This window comes from Entelurus aequoreus, linkage group LG15 (genome assembly GCF_033978785.1).
Source record: "Entelurus aequoreus isolate RoL-2023_Sb linkage group LG15, RoL_Eaeq_v1.1, whole genome shotgun sequence".
NCBI lineage: Eukaryota > Metazoa > Chordata > Actinopteri > Syngnathiformes > Syngnathidae > Entelurus > Entelurus aequoreus.
Window position 1 is genome coordinate 55,747,688 of NC_084745.1, and position 22,613 is coordinate 55,770,300.

The window sequence follows — 22,613 nt, forward strand, 5'->3', positions numbered from 1 at the left end:
AAAATCACTTTTGAAATGTATTTTAAGATGTTTTTTTTAAATAAAAAAATCTGACTTAAGTTTTTATAGTAAAATAACTATGTTGGTTATTAAAACGTAAATATATTTATCTACAGAAAATAAGACCTAAAATACATTTTGTCTGAAAAAGGTTTTTTTCCTGCAAAACAAAAAATTCTTAAAAATCCCCACCCATTTAAGATGTATTTTAAGATTGACATTTATTTTTTTTAAATTTAAATGAGATTTCAGTATTTTTCATTTGTACATGTTTATTTGAAGAAAATAACTTAAAATAACATAGATGGATAGATAATACTTTATTGATTCCTTCAGGAAAATTAAAATGTGTTGTTTATTTTAAGAAAATAACTTTAAATATCTAGAAATCACTTTTAAAATGTATCTTGAGATTTTTTCTTTTTTTATTAAAAAATCTGATTTAAGTTTTTATAGTAAATTAACTGTGTTGGTTATTAAAATGTAAATATATTTATCTACAAAAATAAGACTTAAAATACATTTTGTCTGAAAAGGTTTTTTTCCTGCAAAACAAAAAATTCTTAAAAATCCCCGCCCATTTAAGATGTATTTTAAGATTTACATTTATTTTAAAAAATACAAATGAGATTTCAGTCTTTTTCATTCGTCAATGTACATGTTTATTTGAAGAAAATAACATAGATAGATGGATAGTACTTTATTGATTCCTTCAGGAAAATTAAAATGTGTTGTTTATTTTAAGAAAATAACTTTAAATATCTAGAAATCACTATCCCGACAAAAATCACTTTTAAAATGTATCTTAAGATTTTTTCTTTTTTTATTAAAAAATCTGATTTAAGTTTTTATAGTAAAATAACTGTGTTGGTTATTAAAGTGTAAATATAGTTATCTACAAAAATAAGACTTAAAATACATTTTGTCTGAAAAATGTTTTTTCCTGCAAAAAAAAAATATTCTTAAAAATCCCCACCCATTTAAGATGTATTTTAAGATTGACATTTATTTAAAAAAATACAAATGAGATTTCAGTCTTTTTCATTCGTCAATGTACATGTTTATTTGAAGAAAATAACTTTAAATAACGTAGATAGATAGATAGTACTTTATTGATTCCTTCAGGAAAATTAAAATGTGTGTTTTATTTTAAGAAAATAACTATAAATATCTAGAAATCACTATCCCGACAAAAATCACTTTTGAAATGTATTTTAAGATGTTTTTTTTTAATTAAAAAATCTGACTTAATTTTTATAGTAAAATAACTGTGTTGGTTATTAAAATGTAAATATATTTATCTACAAAAATAAGACTTAAAATACATTTTGTCTGAAAAGGTTTTTTTCCTGCAAAACAAAAAATTCTTAAAAATCCCCACCCATTTAAGATGTATTTTAAGATTGACATTTATTTAAAAAAATACAAATGAGATTTCAGTCTTTTTCATTCGTCAATGTACATGTTTATTTGAAGAAAATAACTTAAAATAACATAGATAGATAGATAGTACTTTATTGATTCCTTCAGGAAAATTAAAATGTGTTGTTTTATTTTAAGAAAATAACTTTAAATATCTAGAAATCACTTTTAAAATGTATCTTAAGATTGTTTCTTTTTTTATTAAAAAATCTGATTTAAGTTTTTATAGTAAATTAACTGTGTTGGTTATTAAAATGTAAATATATTTATCTACAAAAATAAGACTTAAAATACATTTTGTCTGAAAAGGTTTTTTCCTGCAAAAAAAATAAATCTTAAAAATCCCCACCCATTTAAGATGTATTTTAAGATTTACATTTATTTAAAGAAATACAAATCTGAATTTAATATTGTTTTTTTTGTTTTTGTTTTCATTTCTGTGCGGTCCCAATACTCCTGGTCTCAACACAAAAAACAGTACCTTGAAGATATGAGAACATCTCTCTGAAGACATGTAGCTTCTTTTAAAGCCTGATGAAGAACATCTCCTCCATGCTTCCGCGTATGACGGGGTCAAGGGTCAAACGTGTCAGCTGGCTTCTTGTAAACAGAAATGTGAAAGGATGAAGCTTTTATTGGCGTTGACCTCGCTCTATCTTGAAGGAGTCCAAACAGGAGATAACGGCAAGAAGAAACATCCTTTCTAGCTGAAGGGTGAAGTTGGTCCGTCCAACGTCTGCGGGTGGTGTTGTCGTAACGAGCGACAGTTGTACTTCCAGTTGAAATATGCCCTTTAGAGGATTACTGCTGCGTTCAAGGGTTCCACTTCCTGAATGGCGACTGACCGCTCATCGACAAGAGCAAAGGCACTTTGGCAAAATGCACATTCAGCATAAAAAATACAAATAAGTTAATATTACCAACAAAAACAAAAAAAAAGTGTCTTGTTTTCGGAAATACCGCAGTAAAACTCCATCCATTTTCTACCGCTTGTCCCTTTTGGGGCGGCGGGGGGGTGCTGGAGCCTATCTCTTCAACACAATGGAGAGTTTGTACTTTAGAGAGGGGGAATGTTTGTTTGCATCTGCGCTAATACTTGTGCACTTTGACAGTCTTGACCTCCGCTATGTGGGAGGACTTCTGGATGATGCAGCTGGTGGTGCCGCTGTCCTTGCCCTGCGCCAGGTTGGTGAGGGCCATGGCGGCGTTGATCTCTTTCCAGTACGTCTCGTCTTTGCCCTTCTCTTTGTGCGCCGCGCCCACGCTGGTGACACACAAACACACGACGGAAGACACCTTTAGATACTGTACATACTGTACATACTGTACTGTAATGTCACTCAACTACTTCCTGTATCAGACTCTTTATCTACAAATGTCATTCCACCTTTGTTTATATATATATATATATATATATATATATATATATATATATATATATATATATATATATATATATATATATATATATATATATATATATATATATATATATATATGTATATATATATGTATATATGTGTATATATGTATATGTATAAATATATACATGTATATATATGTATATATATATATATATATATATATATATATATATATATATATATATATATATATATATATATATATATATATATATATATATACATATATATAGCTATATGTATATATGTGTGTGTATATATATACAGTATATACATCAGAATCAGAATCAGAAATACTTTATTAATCCCCGAGGGGAATATATATAGCTATATGTATATATGTGTGTAAATATATATGTATATATGTGTATATATATATATATATATGTGTGTTTATATATATATATATTTGTGTGTGTATATAAGTATATATGTGTATAAATGTGTATATATATATATATGTGTATATACTGTATATGTATATATGTGTATGTATATGTGTATATATATATATATGTATATATATGTGTGTGTGTGTGTGTGTATATATATATATATATATATATATATATATATATATATATATATATGTATATATGTGTATATATGTATATGTATAAATATATACATGTATATATATGTATATATATATATATATATATATATATATATATATATATATATATATATATATATATATATACATATATATAGCTATATGTATATATGTGTGTGTATATATATACAGTATATACATCAGAATCAGAATCAGAAATACTTTATTAATCCCCGAGGGGAATATATATAGCTATATGTATATATGTGTGTAAATATATATGTATATATGTGTATATATATATATATATATGTGTGTTTATATATATATATATTTGTGTGTGTATATAAGTATATATGTGTATAAATGTGTATATATATATATATGTGTATATACTGTATATGTATATATGTGTATGTATATGTGTATATATATATATATGTATATATATGTGTGTGTGTGTGTGTGTATATATATATATATATATATATATATATATATATATATATATATATATATATATATATACATATGTGTGTGTGTGTGTGTGTATAAATATGTATATGTAAAAATTTCTATAAATGTGTATATATATATATATATATATATATATATATATATATATATATATATATATATATATATATATATATATATATATATATAAAAATTGCAGGAATTCCCGATTTTCCAAAGCCCTATTTTCACGTCTTCCTGGAAAATTTTTACAGCCTACATTTTTCAACCGTTTTTGACCGTTCCACCATCAAAACATTCTTTTTTAATTGGGACAACAAAACTACCATTTTCCTTTTTGTACAAATTGTCGTAATTCCCGAAATTCCAGGAATTCCGAAATACCCGTTTCAACTCAAACAGTTACTACATCGACATTTTTCAACCAACTCAAAAAAAACCAACACCAACCCATTCATAGGACAATTGTGCTAATTTCAATATTCTTTTTAAATGTCAGGTTTTCCCTAAATGTCCAGGAAATTCTCATTCAAAAGGATCTGGGGAAAATGTCTCCATTTTTTCACATTTTTTAAACCCGAATCCGACCTTTCGACCATCCGCCCACACTGCTCTTCACATATATCCAACACAAAACATGTTTTCCCTTTTCCCAAAATTCCCCGGTTTTCCAGGAATTTCCAGTAATTTTCTCCCCATTGACAATGAATGGGCATTATACTGTTTACAGCATACCCCACATTTCTCATCCCATTTGAAGCGTTCCGACATCCACACTCTCCACTCACCCTGGACCTTCAGGCCAGCATCTTTCCCCGTTCCCAAAATTCCGGAATTACCAGGAATTTCCACCCATTGACAATAAATGGGCAATATCCAAACTTCTGCATATCCCCCATTTCTCAACTGATTTGAAGCGTTCCGACATCCACACTCTCCACTCACCCTGGACCTTCAGGCCAGCATGTTTCCCCGTTCCCAAAATTCCAGAATTACCAGGAATTTCCTCCCATTGACAATAAATGGGCAATATCCAAACTTCTGCATACCCCCCATTTCTCAACTGATTTGAAGCGTTCCGACATCCACACTCTCCACTCACATTGGACAATCCCCCAAAAAAATGATACACATTTTTTCAACATTTCAAAAAGTTGTGTAAAAACTTACATGTCACATTTACTTGATCCGTGCTCGGTGGTTTCTGAAAGAAGAAGAATGAAAGGTGTTACCCGCGAGGTGAAAATGACATGTTGTGATAGTGAGTGATCTTCTGGATCCATGAAAAGGAAGAAGGTCGCTAGCAAGACGGAGGCTGGTCGTGAGTCATAAACTCCATTCTGTAATATTCAGTACCAAAACAATGGCCAACATAATTGGGAGGAAATCATTTTGAAAAGCTCGCAAGACTCGAGTGAGTCAAAGACTTTCTGCTAAAATGGAAGCTATGGTCGTCTCACATGTAAATCATTAGCAGGCAATAACGTCGTCGTTAAGCAATCAAACACAATTTGTCTGCAGGGCAACTGCTGTTTTTACTTGGGTGTGTGTGTGTGCGTGTGTGTGTGTGTGTGTGTGTGTGTGTGTGTGTGTGTGTGTGTGTGTGTGTGCGTGTGTGTGTGTGTGTGTGTGTGTGTGTGTGTGTGTGTGTGTGTGTGTGTGTGTGTGTGTGTGTGTGTGTGTGTGTGTGTGTGTGTGTGTGTGTGTGTGTGTGTGTGTGTGCTTGTATTTCTACCCTTCTTGAGACATCAACAAGGAAAAGTATCTTCCATATGAGGAGGTGTGAACAAGTGATGACATAAATCATCATCCTAATAACATTGCATCTAATAGACAATGAAATCCATCAAAATGAGGGTGGTCCCAAAAAGGAGGGATTTTTCGTAATTGACTGTGTCGCTTTTAAAAGTGCTCCCCCTCTGGTCAACATATGAAATAACAAGTGTGTGTAAGAAATTGAAATGCGCCCCCTTTGGCCAAAATTAATAAAAAATAAAATAAACATGTATATGGAGACATACTGTAATAACTTGAAGTAAATAATGAAGATTAAAAAAATAAAAGCTTACCTTAATTATATTTTCATAGTATTTATATATTATTAATGTTGTAAAAACACATCTTTATATAGCTAGAAAGGCTGGTCCTAAAGAGGTAGGAATTATTCGGAGGTCTCAAAAAGGTAACAAATACTAGTACGTGTGTGTGTGTGTGTGTGTTCTTGTATTTATACCCTTCTTGAGACATCAACAAGGAAAAGTATCTTCCATATGAGGAGGTGTGAACAAGTGATGACATAAATCATGGTTCTAATACGGAAAATGTATTTTGGTCCCAAAAAGGAGGGATTTTTCAAATTGACTGTGTGTCGCTTTTAAAAGTCCTCCCCCTCTGGTCAACATATGAAATAACAAGTGTGTGTAAGACATTGAAAGGCGCCCCCTTTGGCCAAAATTAATAAAAAATCAAATAAATATGTATATAGAGACATACTGTAATAACTTGAAGTAAATAATGAAGATTAAAAACAAAAAATAAAATTAAATTAAATAAAAAAAACTAAAAGCTTACGTTTGTTATATTTGCATAGTATGTATATATTATTAATGTAGTAAATACACATCTTTATATAGCTAGAAAGGGTGGTCCTAAAGAGGTAGAAATTATTCGTAGGTCTCAAAAAGGTAACAAATACTAGTACGTGTGTGTGTGTGTGTTCTTGTATTTCTACCCTTCTTGAGACATCAACAAGGAAAAGTATCTTCCATATGAGGAGGTGTGAACAAGTGATGACATAAATCATGGTCCTAATACGGAAAAGGTATTTTGGTCCCAAAAAGGAGGGATTTTTCAAATTGACTGTGTGTCGCTTTTAAAAGTGCTCCCCCTCTGGTCAACATATGAAATAACAAGTGTGTGTAAGAAATTGAAATGCCCTTTGGCCAAAATTAATAAAAAATAGAATAAATATGTATATAGAGACATACTGTAATAACTTGAAGTAAATAATGAAGATTAAAAACAAAAAATAAAATAAAATAAAAAAAACTAAAAGCTTACCTTTATTATATTTGCATAGTATGTATATATTATTAATGTAGTAAATGCACATCTTTATATAGCTAGAAAGGCTGGTCCTAAAGAGGTAGAAATTATTCGTAGGTCTCAAAAAGGTAACAAATACTAGTATGTGTGTGTGTGTGTTCTTGTATTTCTACCCTTCTTGAGACATCAACAAGGAAAAGTATCTTCCATATGAGGAGGTGTGAACAAGTGATGACATAAATCATGGTCCTAATACGGAAAAGGTATTTTGGTCCCAAAAAGGAGGGATTTTTCAAATTGACTGTGTGTCGCTTTTAAAAGTGCTCCCCCTCTGGTCAACATATGAAATAACAAGTGTGTGTAAGAAATTGAAATGCCCTTTGGCCAAAATTAATAAAAAATAGAATAAATATGTATATAGAGACATACTGTAATAACTGGAAGTAAATAATGCAAATTAAAAACAAAAACTAAAAAAAACTAAAAGCTTACCTTTATTATATTTGCATAGTATGTATATATTATTAATGTAGTAAATACACATCTTTATATAGCTAGAAAGGGTGGTCCTAAAGAGGTAGAAATTTTTCGGAGGTCTCAAAAAGGTGACAAATACAAGTACGTGTGTGTGTGTGTGTGTGTTCTTGTATTTATACCCTTCTTGATTCATCAACAAGGAAAAGTATCTTCCATATGAGGAGGTGTGAACAAGTGATGACATAAATCATGGTCCTAATACGGAAAAGGTATTTTGGTCCCAAAAAGGAGGGATTTTTCAAATTGACTGTGTGTCGCTTTTAAAAGTGCTCCCCTTCTGGTCAACATATGAAATAACAAGTGTGTGTAAGACATTGAAATGCGCCCCCTTTGGCCAAAATTAATAAAAAATCAAATATGTATATAGAGACATACTGTAATAACTGGAAGTAAATAATGAAGATTAAAAACAAAAAATAAAATAAAATAAAAAAAACTAAAAGCTTACCTTTATTATATTTGCATAGTATGTATATATTATTAATGTAGTAAATACACATCTTTATATATCTAGAAAGGGTGGTCCTAAAGAGGTAGAAATTATTCGGAGGTCTCAAAAGGGTAACACATACTAGTACGTGTGTGTGTGTGTGTGTGTTCTTGTATTTCTACCCTTCTTGAGACATCAACAAGGAAAAGTATCTTCCATATGAGGAGGTGTGAACAAGTGATGACATAAATCATGGTCCTAATACGGAAAAGGTATTTTGGTCCCAAAAAGGAGGGATTTTTGTAATTGACTGTGTGTCTCTTTTAAAAGTGCTCCCCCTCTGGTCAACATATGAAATAACAAGTGTGTGTAAGACATTGAAATGCGCCCCCTTTGGCCAAAATTAATAAAAAATAAAATAAACATGTATATAGAGACATACTGTAATAAATTGAAGTAAATAATGAAGATTAAAAACAAAAAATAAAATAAAAAAAACTAAAAGTTTACCTTTGTTATATTTGCATAGTATGTATATATTATTAATGTAGTAAATACACATCTTTATATATCTAGAAAGGGTGGTCCTAAAGAGGTAGAAATTATTCGGAGGTCTCAAAAAGGTAACAAATACTAGTACGTGTGTGTGTTCTTGTATTTCTACCCTTCTTGAGACATCAACAAGGAAAAGTATCTTCCATATGAGGAGGTGTGAACAAGTGATGACATAAATCATGGTCCTAATACGGAAAAGGTATTTTGGTCCCAAAAAGGAGGGATTTTTCATATTGACTGTGTGTCGCTTTTAAAAGTCCTCCCCTTCTGGTCAACATATGAAATAACAAGTGTGTGTAAGACATTGAAAAGTGCCCCCTTTGGCCAAAATTAATAAAAAAATAGAATACATATGTATATAGAGACATACTGTAATAACTTGAAGTAAATAATGAAAATTAAAAATAAAAAAAAATAAAAGCTTACCTTTATTATATTTTCATAGTATGTATATATTATTAATGTAGTAAATACACATCTTTATATATCTAGAAAGGGTGGTCCTAAAGAGGTAGAAATTATTCGGAGGTCTCAAAAGGGTAACACATACTAGTACGTGTGTGTGTGTGTGTGTGTGTGTTCTTGTATTTCTACCCTTCTTGAGACATCAACAAGGAAAAGTATCTTCCATATGAGGAGGTGTGAACAAGTGATGACATAAATCATGGTCCTAATACGGAAAAGGTATTTTGGTCCCAAAAAGGAGGGATTTTTGTAATTGACTGTGTGTCGCTTTTAAAAGTGCTCCCCCTCTGGTCAACATATGAAATAACAAGTGTGTGTAAGACATTGAAATGCGCCCCCTTTGGCCAAAGTTAATAAAAAATAGAATAAATATGTATATAGAGACATAAATAATGAAGATTAAAAACAAAAAATAAAATTAAAAAACTAAAAGCTTACCTTTATTATATTTGCATAGTATGTATATATTATTAATGTTGTAAATACACATCTTTATATATCTAGAAAAGGTGGTCCTAAAGAGGTAGAAATTATTCAGAGGTCTCAAAAAGGTAACAAATACTAGTACGTGTGTGGGTGTGTGTTCTTGTATTTCTACCCTTCTTGAGACATCAACAAGGAAAAGTATCTTCCATATGAGGAGGTGTGAACAAGTGATGACATAAATCATGGTCCCAATAAAATTTCATCTAATAGAGAATGAAATCCATCAAAATGAGGGTGGTCCCAAAAAGGAGGGATTTTTGTAATTGACTGTGTCGCTTTTAAAAGTGCTCCCCCTCTGGTCAACATATGAAATAACAAGTGTGTGTAAGAAATTGAAATGCGCCCCCTTTGGCCAAAATTAATAAAAAATAAAATAAATATGTATATAGAGACATACTGTAATAACTTGAAGTAAATAATGAAAATTAAAAACAAAAAATAAAATAAAATAAAAAAAACTAAAAGCTTACCTTTATTATATTTGCATAGTATGTATATATTATTAATGTAGTAAATACACATCTTTATATATCTAGAAAGGCTGGTCCTAAAGAGGTAGGCTGGTCCTAAAGAGGTCTCAAGAAGGTAAGAAATACTAGTACGTGTGTGTGTGTGTGTGTGTGTGTGTGTGTGTGTGTGTGTGTGTGTGTGTGTGTGTGTGTGTGTGTGTGTGTGTGTGTGTGTGTGTGTGTGTGTGTGTGTGTGTGTGTGTGTGTACGATGACACTCCTTTGGCTTTAAAGAAGCCCGAGGAGAGAGCAGAACATCTGGACCCGCCAGCCTAAGCTCCCTAAACACAGCCGAGGCGACGAGGACCTTAAAGAACCTCACTTTTGACCAAGATCTAGGGAAAAACATGAAATGGTATTTTGAGCCAACTTGTCCCTCAAGAGTTGACTTCTTGCTTGTGCCTGCCATAAAGCGTCCCAAACAGATGTAAAACCAGGAGTGTCCTGGTTAGACCTAGAAGGAGGGGTCGGGGGAAATGAGCCATAATGGTGACGCATTGGAGAATCCAAATATCCATTATTTAAGTACGTTAAAGTAATGCAGATCAAATGTAGTGACGTGCGATACCACTGATTTTCTTGCCGAGCCGATACCGAGGACAATTCATAGGAGGTGAATGTGACGGATGGTCACACCAATATTAGTATCGGGAGAGATCGACAGGGAAGGTCTTCAGTTATACGGACGTTGTATCGATCCGTTGTGGTGAGGAAGGAGCTGAGCCGGAAGGCAAAGCTCTCAATTTACCGGTCGATCTACGTTCCCATCCTCACCTATGGTCATGAGCTTTGGGTTATGACCGAAAGGACAAGATCACCGGTACGAGCGGCCCAAATGAGTTTCCTCCGCCGGGTGGCGGGTCTCTCCCTTAGAGATAGGGTGACGGAGAGGAACCAGTTGAGGTGGTTCGGGCATCTGCTCAGGATGCCACCCGAACGCCTCCCTAGGGAGGTGTTTAGGGCACGTCCGACCGGCAGGAGGCCACGGGGAAGACCCAGGACACGTTGGGAAGACTATGTCTCCCGGCTGGCCTGGGAACGCCTCGGGATCTCCCGGGAGGAGCTGGACCAAGTGGCTGGGGAGAGGGAAGTCTGGACCCGACCTCGAATAAGCGGAAGAAAATGGATTGATGGATGGAAGTGAATAAGTTGTACGAGAACTGGCATCTTTCCCATAAAAAGTCCAAGATTTGCAGTTTTTTTGCGGGTTTTGCGTAATCCCAAACATCCGTTAGGACACGTGTAGACCTCATGGAGGACTTGGGACATGTACGCCTTGTAAATACTTGGTCACGGTACACACTGACAACAGCAAACGTGGACCTCGTTAGGACCAAGACTCCACGCCGCAGCTCTCTACGCCGACACGAGAAGAACCCGGGACTTAGGCCAGAAGTCCAAATACAGTTCTGACTTTTAGTGCCTGAAAGCTCTCCAAATAAATCCATCGGATTCTCCCTGACGTCCGATCAGTCTGTTTGGCTTTTATCAGCCAGGTATTTGGCCTGGTTGACTTAGTTCAGGTCCCTGCGCTCGTCTTGTTCACCTCTGCACTCCTGGATCGACGCGCTGTTCTACGCGGTGCCCCGCCAAAATAAATGCGAGGCTTCCTGTCAGTGTTTGGACTCGGCGCTCCGTCCCGAATCAGCACTTCTTGTACAATTCCACAATATTTTTTATGAAAGCTTTTGAGGCACGGAGCTCCAATCTTCAACAATGTGATTTTTGTTGGCCGTTTCACGGTTTGATCCGTGACTGCTCGTAGACCACGGACGCGTCCTCATTCGGGTTTCTTCAGTTTTTGTCTCGCAGGCGGTTGATTGGCCGCATTCTCCATGATGCCAGCAGAGTACTTACAGGGCCAATCGTCACATGATGCTTATGTTCCTGAGATATATTAGCTCAGTGTTTACTGCCGGGGTCATAGTCGTTAGCAGCGACAACAGCAGCAAGTAGCCTGACTTCAGGGACATGAAAGACACACAGCACCAGTGTGTGTGTGTGTGTGTGTGTGTGTGTGTGTGTGTGTGTGTGTGTGTGTGTGTGTGTGTGTGTGTGTGTGTGTGTGTGTGTGTGTGTGTGTGTTTGAGGTAGACACTTTCCACACAAGCTATTTAGAACATCCACTTTATTATAAGAATGATCAGGCGGGGCTATTTGGATTCTGAGGTTTATTTTGTTTGTTTTTACATTATATTTGCACAATAGGATGTATTTATAACTTCTATCAACTGTTAACCTGTGCTATTTATAAACCCTATTCATAGTAGTACACGCTATCCTCCTTGTCAAACTCATAGGGCTAAATCAAAGTACTCAGTCTTGTGCCATCACATGTCTCTGATACGACAATTGTCACAAAGTGTTGGTGACGAACCCCAGGATGCAGAGAAGGCAGGATTGGTGCGGGAAAACATGATTTAAAGGCCTACTGAAACCTACTACTAGTGACCACGCAGTCTGATAGTTTATATATCAATGATGAAATCTTAACATTGCAACACATGCCAATACGGCCGGGTTAACTTATAAAGTGACTTTTAAAACTTCCCGGGAAATATCCGGCTGAAACGTCGCGGTATGATGACGCATGCGCGTGACGAAGTCCGAGTAACGGAAGTTATGGTACCCCGTAGAATCCTATACAAAAAGCTCTGTTTTCATTTCATAATTCCACAGTATTCTGGACATCTTTTGCAATTTGTTTAATGAACAATGAAGGCTGCAAAGAAGACAGTTGTAGGTGGGATCAGTGTATTAGCAGCGGACTACAGCAACACAACCAGGAGGACTTTGTTGGAGCGCTAGCCGCGCTAGCCGCGCTAGCCGCCGACCTCACCTTGACTTCCTACGTCTCCGGGCCGCCAAACGCATCGGGTGAAGTCCTTCGTCCTTCTGCCGATCGCTGGAACGCAGGTGAGCACGGGTGTTGATGAGTAGATGAGGGCTGGCTGGCGTAGGTGGAGAGCTAATGTTTTTAGCATAGCTCTGTGAGGTCCCGTTGCTAAGTTGCTAAGTTAGCTTCAATGGCGTCGTTAGCACAGCATTGTTAACCTTCGCCAGCCTGGAAAGCATTAACCGTGTATTTACATGTCCACGGTTTAATAGTATTGTTGATTTTCTATCTATCCTTCCAGCTAGAATTCACCAACTCGAGTATTTCATATATATTTCATATATATATATATATATATATGAAATACTTGACTTTCAGTGAATTCTAGCTATATATATATATTTTTTATTTAATTTTATTTACATAGAAGAAGAAAAAAAACAAACTTGAATTTCAGTGTTCCAGTGGCTATCCATAAGATGGCAGTATTGTCCTGTTTAACTTCTCCGTTCATGATGAGTATATCATTTCGGCCGCCATGTCTGTAATTTCCTCGTTCTTCTGCTTCGTCTCCTTGTTGTGTGCGCAGTTGTGCACTCTCTAAAAGCCCTAGGTGTCTTGACGTCTTTGGGCAGGCAAGCTGTTTATATTGTGGGAAAGCGGACGTGAGAACAGGCTGTCCCCACTCAGTCTCAGGTCCGCATTGAGCTGGAGGGGGCGTGGCTTCCAGCTCCGGCTGAATACCGGGAGTTTGTCGGGAGAAAATCTCTGCCGGGAGGTTGTCGGGAGAGGCGCTGAATATCGGGATTCTCCCGCTAAAAACGGGAGGGTTGGCAAGTATGGTTTTAGGCACGCTTGCCCTTTTTGTTGTTGTTGTTTGTGTTTTTGGTAGTTGAGTGATTTATGTTAATAAATCCAATCCTACCTTTACGCCTTCGTCCGGAGCCCTCTTTTTGCATCTTGAAAGAAGTGAATGCTGGCTTCATTCTGTCACGATGGGGGGGGGGGGGGGGGGGGGGGGTCGCAGCTTGCTGCGCGGTTGTTCTTTCAAGATGCAAAAAGACGGCTCCGGACGAAGGCGTAAAGGTAGGATTGGATTTATTAACATAAATTACTCAACTACCAAAAACACAAACAACACAAGAAAAAAGGCAAGCGTGCCTAAAACACATGAAGCTACTATTTAGCAGAAGCTACGGCATACAACATGAACACTTACTTGGTCAGAACGTGACGTAAACAGTGTGACATAATCAGTGACAGGTGCGCGAGTGAAAAACGTGAGACAGGTGAAAACTAATGGGTTGTCATGGAAACAAAACAAACAAGAGTGCACAAAGGGTCCAAAAACCAAACCGAACATAACCGAAACAAAACATGATCACGCAGACATGACAACCAGGAACTAGGAACAGGCAAAATGGAAACCGGAACCAGAAAACAGAAAAACTGGAAATAGCTAACGGCTAACAGGATCTGGCTAACAGGAAAACAAGAAGCTAGGAGAAAGCAAACTACATAAAATAGCTATAAGGAACAGCTTACCGCTATGACGACAGCGACAAGGACAGGTAGTTATGACATCGACAGCAACAAGTACTACAATGACAATCATGTTTTCCTGCACCAATCCTGCCTTCTCTGCATCTTGGGGTTCGTCACCAACACTTTGTGACAGAATGTTCCAACCACACTGGGTAGAGAAGTAGCTGTGCCTCCCCAGCTGCACAGCTACTCATAGCCCCCCCCTCAAGGGACGGATCCCAGACCTCCCCCGAGAAGCCAACACAGGACAGGGATGGATGGGAGGAATTACAAAAAGAGGAAAAGCTTTTTTTGGATTCGGCCATCAATGTGTTAAAGCATTGTTAAGCCTCTCTGCCATCGAGATCTCCGCGGGGTTCGTGTTCGGCTGGAGTATTCTGTCACAAGTTGTTGGTGACGAACCCCAAGATGCAGAGAAGGCAGGCTCGGTGCAGGAAAACATGATTGTCGATGTGATTGTCATCGCTACCTGTCGATGTCGCTAATACTTGTCGAGACTTAGCCTTGTCTTGGTTTAACTCTTATCTTACTGACAGGATGCAGTGCGTCTCCCATAACAATGTGACCTCGGACTATGTCAAGGTAACGTGCGGAGTTCCCCAGGGTTCGGTTCTTGGCCCTGCACTCTTTAGTATTTACATGCTGCCGCTGGGTGACATCATACGCAAGTACGGTGTTAGCTTTCACTGTTATGCTGATGACACTCAACTCTACATGCCCCTAAAGCTGACCAACACGCCGGACTGTAGTCAGCTGGAGGCGTGTCTTAATGAAATTAAACAATGGATGTCCGCTAACTTTTTACAACTCAACGCTAAGAAAACGGAAATGCTGATTATCGGTCCTGCTAGACACCAACATCTATTTAATAATACCACCTTAACATTTGACAACCAAACAATTAAACAAGGAGACTCGGTAAAGAATCTGGGTATTATCTTCGACCCAACTCTCTCGTTTGAGTCACACATTAAGAGTGTTACTAAAACGGCCTTCTTTCATCTCCGTAATATCGCTAAAATTCGTTCCATCTTGTCCACTAGCGACGCTGAGATCATTATTCATGCGTTCGTTACGTCTCGTCTCGATTACTGTAACGTATTATTTTCGGGCCTCCCTATGTCTAGCATTAAAAGATTACAGTTGGTACAAAATGCGGCTGCAAGGCTTTTGACAAAAACAAGAAAGTTTGATCATATTACGCCTATACTGGCTCACTTGCACTGGCTTCCTGTGCACTTAAGATGCGACTTTAAGGTTTTACTACTTACGTATAAAATATTACACGGTTTAGCTCCAGCCTATCTCGCCGATTGTATTGTACCATATGTCCCGACAAGAAATCTGCGTTCAAAGAACTCCGGCTTATTAGTGATTCCCAGAGCCAAAAAAAAGTCTGCGGGCTATAGAGCGTTTTCTATTCGGGCTCCAGTACTCTGGAATGCCCTCCCGGTAACAGTTAGAGATGCTACCTCAGTAGAAGCATTTAAGTCCCATCTTAAAACTCATTTGTATAATCTAGCCTTTAAATAGACCCCCCCTTTTTTAGACCAGTTGATCTGCCGTTTCTTTTCTTCTCTCCTCTTCTCCCCTGTCCCTTGCGAGGGGGAGTTGCATAGGTCCGGTGGCCATGGATGAAGTGCTGGCTGTCCAGAGACGGGACCCCGGGTGGACCACTAGCCTGTGCATCGGTTGGGGACATCTCTGCGCTGCTGACCCGTCTCCGCTCGGGATGGTTTCCTGTTGGCCCCGCTGTGGACTGGACTCCCGCTGATGTGTTGGATCCACTGTGGACTGGACTTTCACAATGTTATGTCAGACCCACTCGACATCCGTTGCTTTCGGTCTCCCCTAGAGGGGGGGGGTTACCCACATATGCGGTCCTCTCCAAGGTTTCTCATAGTCATTCACCGACGTCCCACTGGGGTGAGTTTTTCCTTGCCCGTATGTGGGCTCTGTACCGAGGATGTCGTTGTGGCTTGTACAGCCCTTTGAGACACTTGTGATTTAGGGCTATATAAATAAACATTGATTGATTGATTGATTGATTGATGTCTTTGTTTGCTATAAGCTGTTCCTATTTGCTAGTTCCCAATTGCTATTTACAGTTTGCTGTCTCCTAGCTCCTAGTTTCTTGTTTTCCTGTTTGCTGGTTCCTGTTCCCTGTGCCTGTTTCCTGGTTTGTGTTTTGCCTTATTTTATGGACATTCAATCATGTTTTCCTGCACCAAGCCTGCCTTCTTTGCATCTTGGGGTTCGTCACCAACAACTTGCGACAACAATAAAGTTTCTTGGACATTAGTCTTGTATTCATGTTAGCAATCAGCATCACTAGCTGCTAGCGAGCTATCAGAGATGCTAGCTTGCTAGGGATCTACGGTAGGGAAGGGATTCACATGGCGGGCGGGGGGTTGGTTAATCATTATGCAATGCATTCTGCTGAAAATGATGGAAAGCGCCACTCTACATAGCAACTGGCGCTGTGGTCAAAGTAGTAATTTGCCACAAAACACATTTTAAGATATTCAACACTCTACTGCCATCTGGTGGCTAAAGTGCATAGTAGGGTTGTACAGTATACCGCTACTAATCATTTAAATCCAGTACTATACTGCCTCTGAAAAACACTGGTACCATTTTTTTTTTGTACGAGCAGAGGAGCAAACACAATGGACGCACTTTGGCTTAAAAACTAACAATAAATGTGAAGCTATAAAACTGAAACTGAAACTTTAAAACATGGCTATCTAGCTAGCAGCTAACATCCATCCACAGTGTTTTAGCTACTTCTGAATCACTAATCCTGGCCTCCATGGCGACAAATAAAGTGAGTTTCTTACAATTATCATTATCACTGCAGGACGAGGAATAGCTAAACATGCTTCACTACACACCGTAGGAGGATACAATAGCTCACTGGTGTCACAATGTAAACAAACGCCATGGGCGGATCTACACCTGACATCCACTGTAATGATACCAAGTACAAGAGCGTATTTAGTTGATACTACTATGATTAAATCGATATTTTTTACCGTTTAAAAAAAAAAAAAGTATTCATATTATGTTTATAAAGTCAGTAAATACGTCCCTGGACACATGAGGACTTTGAATATGACCAATGTATGATCCTGTAACTACTTGGTATCGGATCCATACCTAAATGTGTGGTATCGTCCAAAACTAATGTAAAGTATCAAAGAAGAGAAGAATAAGTGATTATTACATTTGAACAGAAGTGTAGATAGAACATGTTCAAACAGAAAATAAGCAGATATTAACAGTAAATGAGCAAGTAGATTAATAATACATTTTTACAGTTTGTCCCTCATAATGTGTACAAAATAATAGGTGTATAAATGACACAATATGTTACTGCATAGACTAATTAGGAGTCTTTGTTTGTTTACTTACTACTAAAAGACAAGTTGTCTAGTATGTTCACTATTTCATTTAAGGACTAAATTGTTATGTTACTGCTATGAATCCAGCAGACTGCTGATGGGAAGCGGGACTCCTTTCTTCCCTGACTCAAGTTTTTTTTGAGTCACTCGTCAAAAGTGTGCTAGCTCAGAAACTGGCTGAGCATCAGTGCTCGTGATTCAGTAAAACAGTTCTGTACAAGTCGTCAATGACTCGACCATCTGCTGTAAAGATTAATTCATCTTTGACAAAATGTGACGTTCAACTGCACTGTTAAAAAATAATCATCATCGACCGGAATGGAACTTTGTTGTCATTGCACTTAAGAAGTAGAACACTTTCAGTACGATGTGTCGAAGAACAGGAAGGCTGTTTTTACAAATAACGGCATGAGTTGTTTAATGGAAGATTTCAGTCGTACACGAATTCAAATCAGTCAGGTACTTTCCTGGAAAATGCCACAAAGATTAAAGGCCTACTAGCGACCACGCAGTCTGATAGTTTATATATCAATGATGAAATCTTAACATTGCAACACATGCCAATACGGCCGGGTTAACTTATAAAGTGACATTTTAAATTTCCCGCCAAACTTCCGGTTCAAAACGTCTATGTATGATGACGTATGCGTGTGATGTCAATGGTTAAACGGAAGTATTCGGACACCATTGAATCCAATACAAAAAAGCTCTGTTTTCATCGCAAAATTCCACAGTATTCTGGACATCTGTGTTGGTGAATCTTTTGCAATTTGTTTAATGAACAATGAAGACTGCAAAGAAGAAAGTTGTAGGTGGGATCGGTGTATTAGCGGCTGGCCTGCAGCAACACAACCAGGAGGACTTTGAGTTGGATAGCAGACGCGCTATCCGACGCTAGCCGCCGACCGCACGGATGATCGGGTGAAGTCCTTCGTCGCGCCGTCGATCGCTGGAACGCAGGTGAGCACAAGTGTTGATGAGCAGATGAGGGCTGGCGTAGGTGAATAGCTAATAATTTTAGCATAGCTCTGCTAAGTTAGCTTCAATGGCGTCGTTAGCAACAGCCTTGTTAAGCTTCGCCCGGCTGGAAAGCATTAACCGTGTATTTACATGTCCATGGTTTAATAGTATTGTTGATTTTCTGTCTATCCTTCCAGTCAGGGGTTTATTAGGGTCCGCATGTACCCTGTACAAAGGAACCTATTGAAATTGTAAGGTTGATTATTATTCCGCAGTTTGCGCACCACTTTGCCCCCCTTAACATGCTTCAAAACTCACCAAATTTTATACACACATAGAAAAACTGGGACAGCACACTTTAGTAAAAAAACCAAACCCCAAAAATCAAAATTGTGCTCTAGCGCCCCCTAGGAAAAAAACAAAAACAAACTGCCTGCAACTCCCACTAGGAAGGTCGTAGAGACATGAAACAAAAACCTGTATGTAGGTCTCACTTAGACCTACAATTCATAATTTCACATCCTCGGGCGAAAACCAACAGGAAGTTGGCAATTTCCCCTTCAACACAAAAAATGACTAAAAACACTCATTTTTGCCTCTTTGAGTGGTAATTTGACCCCCTTAAAATACTTCAAAACTCACCAAAATTTTTACACACATTGGGACTGGTGGAAATTGCGATCTAATAAAAAACCGAACCCCAAAACTCAAAATTGCGCTCTAGCGCAATTTTTGAATAAAACAGAGACAAAACTGCTTCTCATAGGAAAACACAGACAAAACTGCTTGTAACTTCCGGTAGGAACGTTTTAGAGACATGAAACAAAAACCTCTACGTAGGTCTCACTTAGACCTACATTTCATAGATTGAAATCCTTCAGCAAAAATCAACAGGAAGTTTGATATCCCCACTTCAAAACAATTTTTTTTTAAAAAGCGGTCACCAAACATCAAACATTATCTCCTCTGAGCGTGTTTGTCGTTTTGGCTTCAAACTACTACAGGAGAGAGATTGAACCCTTCTGATTAAAAGTTGGCGAAAGCGTTTTAATAAGTGCTACGGTTTTGATTTTACGAGCCTTCAAAGAAAAGAACCACTGTGCCGCGACACCTACGAAAAAGACACAGACACAACTTCCTCTAACTCCCAGTACGAATATCGTAGAGACACGAAACAAAAACCTCTATGTAGGTCTCACTCAGGACTACCACTGGACAAAAGTATTGGGACACCTAGGACTAGCACCTGCCAAAATGCGGACCCGACCAACGCTGCTTGCAGCTTTAATTTATTTTGTTTCTATCTGCAGTTAAGCCCGATGCTATCACGTTAGCTCGTAGCTAAAGTGCTTCGCCGATGTATTGTCGTGGGGATAAAAGTCACTGTGAATGTCCGTCTCGCGTTCTCGACTCTCATTTTCAAGAGGATATAGTATCCGAGGTAGTTTAAAATACAAATCCGTGATCCACAATAGAAAAAGGAGAGAGTGTGGAATCCAATGAGACCTTGTACCTAAGTTACGGTCAGAGCGAAAAAAGATACGTTAGTCCTTCACTCTCACGTTCCTCATCCACAAATCTTTCATCCTCGCTCAAATGAATGGGGTAATCGTCGCTTTCTCGGTCCGAATCGCTCTTGCTGCTGGTGTAAACAATGGGGAAATGTGAGGCGCCCTTCAACCTGTCACGTCACGCTACTTCCGGTACAGGCAAGGCTTTTTTTAATCAGCGACCAAAAGTTGCGAACTTTATCGTCGATGTTCTCTACTAAATCCTTTTAGCAAAAATATGGCAATATCGCGAAATGATCAAGTACGACACATAGAATGGATCTGCTATCCCCGCAGTAGACCTTTAACTTCTTAAATGTTTCCTTCAAACTGGGGCGATAAGAAGTGGCCCTCCTTATTCTCCTGCTGAACCCAGGTACCCGCCGCTGGCCCGGAAAAAAACCTTCCAAGTCTCCGTGCCTAAAACATCTAAAAGTCAGATATTTTAAAGCTACGCCAAAGACTATAAATACTTTGGTCGGTGATGTTTCATTTCTCCTGAACACTGTTGTTGCCTACGAGCTCGGCTTTCACGGCACAGCGAAAGGGAAAGCTAAGAAGTCTGATGGTTTCTGGCATGAGGCTGGAGGTCCAAAAATACCAGCTCGCTTAACATCCCTGCGGGGGGGGGGGGGGGGATGCTGGGAGGCGCCTAAAGAGGGCAAAACCTCCGGAAAATGAGGGGGGGAATTAATGCAAATGAAAGAGAGGATGAGGTTCCACCTGTTGGGGCGAGTTCTGTCCTGGTTCTCATGTGGCGCCGTTGTTAGCGACAATAAACACGCCGTTGCATTAGGACCGCAAATAAAGGCCCACTTTTGTATTTGCTACGTGCGGCGAGCCTCTGGTGAGATCATCCCCAGTAACCCAAGTGTCAATTCTCCCCAAATTATATGTTGCCTCAAAGGGAAAAAGTACGAGTGGGCGGCTTTTCCCATGACGACGAGGAGCAGCTGAGCGGGCTTTAGAAGTGCAAAGATAAGACACAAAGATGAAATAAAGACATTATAAGGTGTAAACTGGAAGTTGCTGCAATCAGGCAAGACTGGGTCGAGCTCCACGGCGGTCCGGATGAATAATTAAGTGTGGAACACACGAGTGGAACGTCAGTGACTCGGGTTAGTGTGTCCTCTAATTTGTAGACAACCCAATAAACTGGTTCCAGTAAGAGCTGTTATTCAGCTTCTTATTTACATCTCAGCAGGAACCAAGATGAATAGACAAGCTGGTACTTTAAAAGGTGTGGTAGTAATGGCCTACACCAGGGGTCACCAACCTTTTTGAAAGCAAGAGCTACTTCTTGGGTAGTGATTAATGCGAAGGGCATCCAGTTTGATACACACTTGCCAGAAATAGCCAATTTGCTCAATTTACCTTTAACTCTATGTTATTATTAATAATTAATGATATTTACACTTAATTGAACGGTTTAAAAGAGGAGAAAACACGAAAAAAAATGACAAATACATTTTGAAACATCGTTTATCTTCAATTTCGACGCTTCAAAATTCAAAATTCAACCGAAAAAAAGAAGAGAAAAACTAGCTAATTCGAAGCTTTTTGAAAAAATTTTAAAAAATAATTTATGGAACATCATTAGTCATTTTTCCTGATTAAGATTAATTTTAGAATTTTGATGACATGTTTTAAATAGGTTAAAATCCAATCTGCACTTTGTTAGAATATATAACAAATTGGACCAAGCTATATTTCTAACAAAGACAAATCATTATTTCTTCTAGATTTTCCAGAACAACAATTTTAAAAGAAATTCAAAAGACTTTGAAATAAGATTTAAATTTGATTCTACAGATTTTCTAGATTTGCCAGAATAATTTTTTTGAATTTTAATCATAATAAGTTTGAAGAAATATTTCACAAATATTCTTCGTCGAAAAAACAGAAGCTAAAATGAAGAATTAAATTAAAATGTATTTATTATTCTTTACAATAAATAAAACAATTGACTTGAACATTGATTTAAATTGTCAGGAAAGAAGAGGAAGGAATTTAAAAGGTAAAAAGGTATATGTGTTTAAAAATCCTAAAATCATTTTTAAGGTTGTATTTTTTCTATAAAATTATCTTTCTGAAAGTTATAAGAAGAAAAGTAAAACAATTAATGAATTTATTTAAACAAGTGAAGTTCAAGTCTTTAAAATATTTTGTTGGATTTTTTCAAATTCTATTTGAGTTTTGTCTCTCTTAGAATTAAAGATGTCGGGCAAAGCGAGACCAGCTTGCTAGTAAATAAATACAATTTAAAAAATAGAGGCAGCTCACTGGTAAGTGCTGCTACTATTTTTACAACAGGCCAGCGGGCTACTCATCTGGTCCTTACGGGCTACCTGGTGCCCGCGGGCACCACGTTGGTGACCCCTGGCCTACATGTTGAAAACAAGCTTCAAACATT

The 22,613-nt window shown here is 37.5% G+C and overlaps 2 protein-coding genes and 1 long non-coding RNA gene across 3 annotated transcripts in view; 1 reads left to right on the top strand and 2 right to left on the bottom strand.

Moving 5' to 3' along the window:
- LOC133630272 (uncharacterized) overlaps positions 1–2,798 on the top strand; it is a 67,736-nt gene extending 64,938 nt beyond the window's left edge. The window contains exon 3 of the long non-coding RNA XR_009821217.1: positions 2,535–2,798. This is a non-coding gene — a long non-coding RNA (uncharacterized LOC133630272). The remainder of the gene's footprint in view (positions 1–2,534) is intronic.
- Positions 1–22,613, bottom strand: part of LOC133630269 (divergent protein kinase domain 2A) — a 482,954-nt gene that overhangs the window by 269,010 nt on the left and 191,331 nt on the right. The gene's annotated exons all lie outside the window — the stretch shown is intronic.
- Positions 2,389–22,613, bottom strand: part of LOC133630270 (homeobox protein Mohawk-like) — an 88,718-nt gene continuing 68,493 nt past the window's right edge. Inside the window, exons 6-7 of the mRNA XM_062021751.1 lie at positions 5,050–5,083; positions 2,389–2,686 (exon numbers count right to left, since the gene is read on the bottom strand). Coding sequence (XP_061877735.1) covers positions 2,512–2,686; positions 5,050–5,083 — 209 coding nt within the window. The 3' untranslated portion in view covers positions 2,389–2,511. The remainder of the gene's footprint in view (positions 2,687–5,049; positions 5,084–22,613) is intronic.